An 11,087-nucleotide genomic window follows, 5' to 3' on the forward strand; every position below is an offset into this window, starting at 1 on the left:
GCAGCTCTGATGCTAAAATTCACACTACAATTTTGTAAAAGGGGGAGGGGTTAATTTGTGATGATATATTCCACACTAGGCGAAAGTGTTTTCTGTGTGTTCGAAAGACATGTTTTCTTGTTAGGATTGACTGCAGGATTGATCTGTACTAGTCTGGCTTGTTTAGTTTTACAATGGGTGTATTGATGTTGTACTGCTCAGTGCAGTATGTAAGATGCTGCCTTTTCCTAGGTACTCATGTGTAATATGTGGCTTGTTACTAAAAATAATGTTTTTCGTACAGATGGGAGGGTGTCAAAAAATGATGGGCCCCGGGTGTCACATATGCTAGGTACGCCACTGGTCTGAGGGGTAGGCTAGTGAACCATGCAGCGGAGGACCCAGGCCCATAAGCCACTCTAACCACTGCATGCATGGTGAAACATGCGCACCCCCCAAAACCCTTATGTACTGCCATATAAGTGGCACCTGCAGCCATAAGGGCTATTGGGGTAGTAAGCAGGTGGGTCTAGTAGGTTCTGGGGAGTGTTTGTGGGGGCTCACCATGACCTATAAGATTGTTGTGGTGAGATGTGTATGTGGCACCCTTTTTGTGAAGTTCACAGCAGTGCCCTGTAAGGTACCCCACTACTCTGGTGCAATGTTTGGGTGTCCAGTCCATCACTTTGCTGATCCCGCCCACATCCAAAAGGTCTTTTTTGTACGCGTTTTTGACTTGGACGAATTTTTGGACGAAAATGGGATATAGGCAACTTAGCGGTCTGGATGATCAGACGGCTGGACGTACAGTTAGATGATTTTCGGAGAAAAAAAAAATTGGACATATTTTTCAAACATGGACTTTTTCCATGTCAGACTTTGGGCGACTAGACAACTTACCCCTCTAAGCAAACAAGTCCTGAAAGCCATACAAAGACAAAAGAACAATCAGCACATAACAAGCATTTTTATATGTTGTTTGTTTGGTCATCATGAATATTGAGTTTAATTATCAAAATCGGGAGAGGGGAATCAGATTGAAAGATCTGTTGCCCTGTATTATGCTACCATCGTTCCACTGTCTCAAGTACAAAATTTAGATTCCTGTCATAGGAAAATACCTACAGTTCTTGTATGTACGGGAAGGACTTGGAATGCCAAATTAATGAAATCTAAACAAACTCTGAACATTGAACAAAATGAACAGTGTTTCGAACTCAATGTCCCAGGTATAGGATGTGGTTTCTTTTGTTTACCTTCAATAAAATGAATTTAACACATCTGGCATACTTTTAGACTGCAAGCCGCCCAGAAGGCTATGACCCTTGGTGTGGGATAGAAAGTTTTAATAAACTTGGGAACTTGGCAAATACTAAAATACAAACTGCAATACAGTAATTAATAGATTTTAATAGTCTCGGGAGCCACACCTTATCAAACACATTGCTGCACCAAAACTTTTAAAAACAGAAAGCTGAACGATCACTACTACATTTCTGCTTTCTGTACTACAGGCAGTATCTGGTAAGATCATTCAACAAAAAGGGGCAATGAATGAGCTTAACATTCCACACTGGGGGTTTCTCAAAAGTACCAGCCCCAACGATTTGCTCTTCGGCAGTGCAGCACGCCCCGACTTGCAAATTAGCACAGAATTCAGGGAACAAGCTCAGCGCATGTCTGAATCCACAAGTCTTAAACGCAGCAGAGCACAAATACCTTACTCTCCTTTCCTTGGCCGGTATCTAGCTGGAGAAATCTCAGCTTCTGCAATCTAGCCCTCATATTCCTCACTGCAGGGCTCCCGATCGGAACCACATGCTGCAAACGCCGGAGCGAAAGCCTCTCGTGGGCCCCTCCCCCTACAATCAAAAGCTGGCTCCGCGGCTCCAGCCAAACAGAGAGCAGTTTCAGACCCACTTCGTCACGGCCAGGTTTCATTGGGCCACAATTCAGTCAGTCAAGTTTTCTTCCTGAGGGCGGGATTTAACGACATTTTTATTACTCGTTGCTACTGAGCAGAAAAAGGTCCTTTGTAAAGCAAGGTCATCTCTCCATACTGTGAAGCAAGTGAAAGTTAAGTCTTATAGAACATGGCACTGACTAAGAAGTTTTTCCCTCATCCACAATTATTATATATATATTTTTTTTAGAGAGGGAATATAGGAGAGAAGATGGTGTTTTGGAATTTTTAAGACTCTGTGGAGGGGTAGAGGGAAGTTTTCTCCAGAGCTGCAGCAGATGAATTCCATCTGGCCATATACCTTAATGCTTCCCTGCACTAGGGTTACCAGACGTCCGGATTTCCCTGGATATGTCCGGAAGGCTTTTCAAAACCTGGCACTTTGTCCAGGTTTTGAAAAGCTTCCCGAAAAAATTGCGTCAGTATGAGGCATCTGCACATGCGCAGACACAATGCAGTGATGTCACACGTACGATCGTGTGCGTGTGATGTCATTATGTTGCGTCCAACGCATGCGCGGATGCTGTCTGGGGGTGGGGTTGGGGCAGAACTGGGCGGTCCTGGGGGCATGGCCATGGGTCTGGATTTTTACTTCACTAAATATGGTAACCCTACCTGCCCCCACATCCAAAATCCCCACACATGATGGCAGATAAAGGCTAAGGGGGAAACTCTCGAAGACGCGCTGAAGGTTAGCCAGCAGTAGAGCACCCTACCACTGGCTAGCCAGCAATCCAGAAGCATGTTTTCTAAAAAGGCGCAAACAGCGTCTTCATTTACAGTGCCAGTGTCACACTTACAGAAGTGCTTAGGGGCACTTAAGGACACGTAAGGCCAGCATGGGCGTGCCATGTGCCAGAAGTGGCCTTAGGCGTCCTTAAGTACCACTAGGCGCTTCTGTACGCATGGCACTGATGCCTTAAATGTAGGCTTCTAAAATGTCGGCCTACATTTAAGGCACCATGTTAAAAAAAAAAGTCAAAATTCTATAATGGGCGCCTCTTTGTGATTGACATATTATCCACGGCCACTTCTTAGGCAGCCACCGATTATAGAATTCCCCCCTAAATGGCCCATCCAGTCTGCCCATTCACAACATCCACTATCTCCTCCTCTCCCTGAGAGATCCCACGTACCTACTTCCAACACACGTTCTAAGGATTTAACTCACACCTTTCTGTAGTTCTAGTGTTACATTCTGATACAATTAGGTATTTTCTGTCATTGGTGGGCTTAAAATCTTAAATTTATACCTGAGGCAATAAAGGGTTACATGACCTGCTCAAAATCACAAGAAGCATCAGTGATTTTGGTAAGCAAATTAATGGAAACGCTTTTAAAACAGAAAATGGAATCCTGTGGATTATAGCTGGGTTTCTCAAAGTGTGGTACGCGTACCCCAGGGGGTACGCAGGCTGCTTGTTGGGGGTATGCTGGCTGACCATCACCCACCCATTCTTCCATCCCTCATCCGCTCACCATCGCTGCCACAGCTCGCCCGCTACATTTACTTACAGCCCCCCTGGAGCTGCAACAAAGGGAAGCGAAGGGCCAGGCTTGTTGCCATAAACCTTCCCCCCCCCCAATGTCAATTCTGACGTCGGAGAGAAGGTTCAGGCCAGCCAATCCCGGACCTAGGACATAGGAAGGAGGCACTGGGAGACACCAAGGACATAGGAAGGAGGCACTGGGGGCACTAAGGACATAGGAAGGAGGGAGGTAGGGAATAGAAAGGGACAATTGTTGGGCCTGAGTGCAGAAAGAAGGAAATGAAAGAAAGAAAGAAAGAAAGGATGCACAGTCAGAAGGAAGTGCAACCAGAGACTCATGAAATCACCAGACAGCAAAGGTAGGAAAAATTATTTTATTTTCAATTTAGTGGTCAAAATGTGTTTGTTTTGAGAATTTATATCTGCTGTCTATTTGTCTCTTTTTCTATAGTTGTTACTGAGGTGACATGGAAGAAAGACCTAGTGAAGCTTGAAGAAAGGTCTGAAATTTGGCAGCTAAAATTTAATGCTAAGAAATGCAAGGTCATGCATTTGGGCTGCAAAAACCTGAGGGAACGGTACAGTTTAGGGGGTGAAGAACTTAAGTGCATGACAGAAAAGCAGGACTTGGGTGTGATTGTATGTGATAATTTTAAGGTGGTCAAACAGGTTGAAAAGGTGACAGCGAAAGCTAGAAGGATGCGAGGTTGCATATGGAGAGATATGGCCAGTAGGAAAAAGGAGGTATTGATGCCCCTGTATAAGACTCTGGTGAGACCTCATTTAGAATATTGTGTACAGAAAGGGTGGTAGATGCGTGGAACAGTCTCCCAGTAGAGGTGGTGGAGACAGAGACTGTGTCTGATTTCAAGAAAGCCTGAGATAGTCACATGAAATCTCTTAGAGAGAGGAAGAGATAATGGTTACTGCAGATGGGCAGACTGGATGGGCCACTTGGCCTTTATCTGTCATCATGTTTATGAGATTTGAATCCTAGTTTTTAGCCTATTGCTGAAACCATTAGGTTACTCCATGCAGTCTGGGGTTGCATTTCTCAGACAGAAGACACATACACCAAACCATTATGTTGGTAAACTAGTATTCTCTTTCAGAAAATAAAATAGTTCTCTCCATCCCTTGATAGCGTTTGTATTATTTTCTGCTTTATCTCTCTCTTTATTCAACCTCTGTTTAACTTTTTTCTTCTTCTCTCTAGTGTCTTTATTCTCCCACGATTTTTCCTCCTCCTCCTCCCCCTCCCCTCATTTCAGTTGATTCTTCTGTATCTCTGCAGTGAATACTTCATTCCGTTTTCTCTCTTTTCCTGACATTTTCCCTTTTCCTTGTTCTCTTCCCTTTCTCCTTTTTTCCACCATCTCCTCTTTGGGCTAAAGAGGGAAAGTGGAGGAGGGGTGGCAGCAGCATAACTTTGGAAGAAGCAGGTGGACAGCAAAAAAAAAAAAAAAAAGAAAGAGGAAGCAGACAGCATCAGGAAGGAGAGTTAGTACTAGTTAGCATTGGAGGAGAGAGTAGGAGAAGCTGAATGAAGCAGGAGAAACAGACAGGTGGAAATTTGGGAAAGGGGAGAACAAGGGATATAGAATTAAAAAAAGGGAGACAAGTGACAGGAAAAAGAGACAGCAGCAGTTTTAGGAGGCAAGAAGGAAGGAGAGCGCATCATCAGCTAGGAGGGAGGGAAAGGAGACAGACATAAAGAGAGCAAGGGGGTAGTGCTGGAAAGGAGGGCACAGCAGAATTCAGCAGGAGACGGTGTCAGGCAAGAAGCAGCAGTATAGGTCGCATTGGGCAGAAGATGCTACATTAGGGTTGTCCAGAAAAACCTAAGGTTGGAAACACTGTGTGAATTGAAGTTTTTCCCATGAATATGTGCTGGATCAGAAAATAATTTTTTTTTTCATTTTTTAAAGCCCATCCTAGGGTCCCTCAAAGCCACTGATTATATAAAGCTCCATTTTTCTTAAAATTTGCTATTATTTTTGCTTAATAGAGCAAATTTCTTGGTATTATAGCTATAACTTTTTATGTTTTCACACTCAACAAAGACATTTTTTTTGTCAAGTCTGTTTTATTGAAAAAGAACAATAAATCAGTACAGAAATAACATTAGAGTCTCCAAATGCTTATTATAACAAGTGGAGTCAGATTCTTTAGAACCCCATTAATAGTGTTATAACCACAAGAGAATGGAAAAACATTCTCCTGTCATCAAATAATGATAAAAAGACATTTTATGCAAAAAAAAAAATCTAGCAGAGCTTTTATTAAATGAACCTTTAATATCTGTACTTTATTGTGGAAAATAACAAAAATTTAACTTACTTTGCTAATAGCTAAACACGTAATGTACACTTTGGTGTAGTCATCAACCAATCGTGTTCCAAACATTCAAGAATTCAATGTCCTCTTGAGACAGTCAGGATAAAGCCTGCAATGTTGTTCAACTCCTTGCAAGAAGGCCTCATGCTGTACTTTTATATGATTCCAATTATGCGGTTACCTTGACTGGTTAAGCACTGATATCGGCACTTAACCTGACAAATACTGACTCTACCCTGGAACATCCCCAAAATAGCCAGTTTGAGTTTGGCACTAAACAAACTTTTTAGCTTTGCCATCAAGTTAATTAAGTACCACTGAATATGACTGGTTAGCCTTGAACAAATAGTCCAGTGATATGCTGTCAGGGCCTTCAGTGAATCCCCAGCCCACAATGTTGCTTTTTTGTTTGAACAATACAAAAACCCAAAAAAGGGGGAGCACTGCAAAAAATGCAAAAACAACAAGTCTCCCCTGACCCGAAAACAGGGTGCGGAGCAGAGGCAGCCGAACCAAACCAGAGGCGTTCCCCTCTAGTTAGCGCCATTTTCAATCCGGACTTTCTACTCTTTGGCTGGTTATTTGAGAGCAACTTTGATTCACAGCTGGTTCCTGAGGAAGGGGGGGTTTTCCCTCAAAACGGAGCCCCGTTGGACGGGTTCATTTCAAGCTGGTTACTCTTTACTCCGGACCATTATGGAGGAGCCAAGTACTGTTTATTACCTTTGACTTGCTCGTGATTGAACCAGCTCAGCTGATTCTGGATGCTACTTGATCCTCGGATGAGGGGCAGAGACAGTTGAACCATTCACAGTATATATATATATACATTTTGTGGTCATTTATTTATAATATTTACTTCACGTTTTCACTTGTAGCACATTTGTGCACTAGTTCAATTATATAGGTAGCCCAGGGATGTTTCACAGATAATACCCATTTGGGTGTACAACTGTGACAGCTGGTACATTAGGGACACGTCCCATTGCAAGCTGTGAGAACGAGGGCTTCCCATTCACCAATAATAATTTGTGATTGATTGGTTTGGTTCGGCTGCCTCTGCTCTGCACCCTGTTTTTGGGTCAGGGGAGACTTGTTGTTTTTGCTTTTTTGTTTGAAACATGGAAACATGATGGCAGATAAAGGCCAAATGTCCCATCCAGTCGGCCTATCCACAGCATCCACTAATTCTTTCTCACTAATTCTGCCCCACAATTTCTTGAATTCAGACATTGTCTCCACCACCTCTACCAGGAGACTATTCCATGCATCTACCACCCTTTATGTAATAAAAGTATTTCCTTAGATTTCTCTTGAGTCTATCACCTCTTAACTTCATCCTATGCCTTCTCATTCCAGAGCTTCCTTTCAAATGAAAGAGACTCGCCTCACGCGCATTTATGCCATGTAGATATTTAAACGTCTCTATCATACCTCTCCTCTCCCGCCTATACATATTGAGATCTTTAAGTCTGTCTCCATACACCTTATGCTGAAGATCACACACCATTTTAGTAGTCTTCCTCTGGACCAATTCCATCCTTTTTATATCATTTTGAAGGTGCGGTCTCCAGAATTGTACACAATATTCTAAATGAGGTCTCACTAGAGTCTTATATAGGGGCATCAATACCTCCTTTTTCCTACTGGTCATACCTCTCTATGCACCCTAGCATCCTTCTAGCTTTCAGCCTGTTTTGCTACCTTAAGATCATCTCATAACCAAGTGCACAAAAGTTCTTCATCCCCTAAAATGTACTGTTCTCTCAGGTTTTTGCAGCCCAAATGCATGACCTTGCATTTCTTGGCGTTAAATCTTAGCCGCCAAATTTCAGACCATTCTTCAAGCTTCACTGGGTCCTTCCTCATGTTATTCATACCATCAGGGGTGTCTACTCTAATGCAGATATTGGTATCATCTGCAAAAGGCAAATTTTACCTGACAGCCCTTCAGCTATATTGCTTACAAAAATGTTGACAACATCAGACCTTTCTTTCCTCCTCTACAAATACTATACTTTTCTGTCTTGCCTGGAGCTTTCCAATGTACCTCCCAGCATTGATAAGTAGCGACAGTATGTTTCACTGTGCCCATGACTATTCCCTCTTGAACCAAATCCACCCCCAAAATTCCCATTTTTTAAATAAAGTCTACATTATGTGTATATGAAAAATGGATGGAAGAAATTGCGTGACAATTAGTACTATTATTATGGGGGTGGGGTAAGGGGCAGAGTTTGGGCAGGTCTGGGGGTGGAGCTTGGGCGGGGGTACTAAGTTGGTATTTGTTAGGCTTAGGGGGGGGTGAAGTTGAGAAACACTGTTTTAGAGCATCCGGCTCTATGAATTTTAAATTTTCATAGAAAGGAAACATCATATAATATACTGTACTTTCAAGTTTATTTCTAAACATCATGGAAGGCTGGGGTTGAAAGAAGAGAAGGCGGTGCAGGAAAATTGTGTGTTAGATCATTAACCCCCCCTTTTACAAAACTGCGATAGTGGTTTTTAGCACAGGCCAGCGCGCTGAATGCTCTGCGCTGCTCCCAATGCTAATAGGAACTCTATGAGTGTCGGGAGCAGCAGAGCATTCAGTGTGCTGGCCTGCGCTAAAAACTTCTATTGCAGTTTTGTAAAAAAAGGGGGGGAGTAAATAAAATCCACCTAAAAAGCTAGAGTTTATTTTTTCATGACATGAATACACTGATCAACCACTATTTTTCTGAATGTGGGAAAGCACCTAATTGCCTTAAAAAGTCCTAAAATTCTAGATAAACCCCTAGGATCAATTCACACATCACAGAAATGCTGTAGTCCTACATAATCTTAGTCATAGGTTATTACCATTCCTAAAAAATATCTGGTACTCACAAACCATCGCTTTTAAGCCTGTCAATCTGCCTGCATACCTCTTCTAGTCTTACTGTCAACCCAGTCAGTTTCCAATCTTCGTTTCCTAGGTATAGTCTGTCAGATTCTGGTATGTTGCGTATATCCTCTTCTGTAAACACAGACGCAAAAAATGTGTTCAGTTTGTTGGCGATGGCTTTGTCCTCTTTCAGCACTCCCTTTATTCCATGGTTGTCCAACGGCCCCACCGCTTCCTTCACGGGTCGGCAAGGGGGTTGACTTACCTGTTTCATCTGGTCCATAGGGATGGCACGATGAAATCTTTTGCACAGCTGTGCAGGGATTTTAGCCTCACTGATATTGATAGGTTTGCATATGTGCAGATTCACCACTATGTGGCTTCCCTTCAAAAATAAAATTTAGGTAGTAGTAGGCAGGAGTTACTGTCTCCAACGGCCTATACCTTGGGTTCTCAGCTGAAAGTGCCCTTCAGATTTCATCATCGTTACTTGAAGGACGAGACCCCCTTGCCTAACTATGCGAAATACCAGGCTGCTTGCGCTCAGGATCTCCAGGTAGCATTATCTATTGACACTTTATTGAATGCTGTAACTAGATTGCCTTCTTTGAGGACTCATTTGTATTTTTTTGAAATACAATACAAATTGATTTTCCTTCTGTATGTATCGCCCTTATGGGCTTATCGTGCTAAGTTTAGAACCTCTGTGGCCTGTGATAAATGTGGACATTTGGAGGCTACCCTTGGCCACATGTTTTGGTCTTGCCTGGCCATTCAGGCCTTTTGGACCGGACTGTTTACCTTTATTGGAGGATGACTATTCGCTCTTCTCCTGTGCTCCTGTTTGGAGTACTTCCATCTCATCATCCTCGAGAACTGGGCACAAGGGCTTTTCTGAGATGGTCCATTTTGTCTGCCCTAAAATGCATTTTGCTGAAATGGCTGGAGCCTGAGCCTCTACTCTCTCGACGTGGTGGGCTCACATGTTTACACTGCTCTCCAGGGAACGTCAGACTATCTTAGACTTCTCTTCCACTAGAGGTGTGCGTTTTACAGCTACCTGGGAGCCTTTCTGGACCACCATGACCCCTGTGGCCAGAAGTCAGATTTTGAATTGCTAAATGTGCTGTCCCTCTGTTCTTTCTCCCTATTGATTGTCTTCCAGTCTATTATTTTGTTGTTTTTCTCTTGACATTTTGAGCCCATGGAACTCTGGCCAGGGGGGTGGAGGGAGGGGAGGAGTTTTGTATTGTTGAAAAATTTGTTTGAGCTCTGTTAATTGGATGATACCATTGGACCAGTTCATTTATCTTGGCTCAATAAAAATCATTTAAACATAAGTTGTCTGATCTGTGGACCATAGAAAATTCCTGCCTTCAGTTTTTCCATGGTAAGGCCAGGTAACATATGCCTTATGTAATCAATGCACGAAAAATCTTTATTCAAAGTCTTTACAAATTGTTTACATTTTTATGCCAATTATAGAAAAGGAAATAGACAAATAGATGTGAAACAAAGGTTATTATACACCACAAAAAAGTAGGTAATTTTAAATACATAAATTTCAAAGAAAGCTCACTATGACATCCTGATTCTGCAGAAGAGATCTTTTAAAAAGCAGTAAAAAAATTAATAAATTAAACCATATCTAAGAAACTAGAGCTGATGTGGTTTATCTAATGCAATTTCCTAAATCAGTGCCCCAAATAACCCCAAGAACAGGTCAAATAATTCAAGACACCAAGAACATTTTTTTTGTTGTTGTTATCAATTATTTGATTTGTATATTCCTGTCAAGATGTTTCAAGTCATTTGCTACTGAAAGTCTTCCGTTACATATCCAGTTTGGCCCTTGCAGATCCAGGACTGTATTACATTAACTACTCTAGTGGCAAGAACAGCTGGACTCTTCCTGTTGTAAATGGGGATGGAACTCTTCTCGCATAAGAAAAGACTAAAATGGTTAGGGCTCTTCAGCTTGGAAAAGAGACGGCTGAGGGGAGATATGAATGAAGTCTACAAAATCCTGAGTGGAGTAGAATGGGTACAAGTGGATCAATTTTTTGCTCCGTCAAAAATTGCAAAGACTAGGGGACACAGAAATACTTTTAAAACCAATAGGAATAATTTTTTTTTTTCACTCAGAGAATAGTTAAGCTCTGGAACGCATTGCCAGAGGATGTGGTAAGAGCGGATAGCGTAGCTGGTTTTAAGAAAGGTTTGGACAAGTTCCTGGAGGAAAAGTCCATAGTCTGTTATTGAGAAAAACAAGGGGGAAGCCACTGCTTGCCCTGTGTTGGTAGCATAGAATATTGCTACACCTTGGGTTTTGACCAGATACTAGTGACCTGAATTGGCCACCGTGAAAATAGACTACTGGGCTTGATGGACCACTGGTCTGACCCGGTAAGGCTGTTTTTATGTTCTTATACAAAAACAAAAGTCGGGT

The 11,087-nt window shown here is 42.3% G+C and overlaps 1 protein-coding gene across 3 annotated transcripts in view; it reads right to left on the reverse strand.

The window, feature by feature from the left end:
* The window catches only part of TBC1D1 (TBC1 domain family member 1), a 322,295-nt gene extending 320,447 nt beyond the window's left edge, over window positions 1-1,848 (reverse strand). For all 3 annotated transcript variants that reach the window (XM_033947569.1, XM_033947560.1, XM_033947546.1), the window contains exon 1: window positions 1,699-1,848. In XM_033947569.1, the coding sequence (XP_033803460.1) occupies window positions 1,699-1,764 (66 nt within the window). In that variant the 5' untranslated portion in view covers window positions 1,765-1,848. The remainder of the gene's footprint in view (window positions 1-1,698) is intronic.
* Window positions 1,849-11,087: the final 9,239 nt, after the last annotated feature.

Source organism: Geotrypetes seraphini, chromosome 1 (assembly GCF_902459505.1).
Source record: "Geotrypetes seraphini chromosome 1, aGeoSer1.1, whole genome shotgun sequence".
Classification (NCBI taxonomy): Eukaryota; Metazoa; Chordata; class Amphibia; order Gymnophiona; family Dermophiidae; genus Geotrypetes; species Geotrypetes seraphini.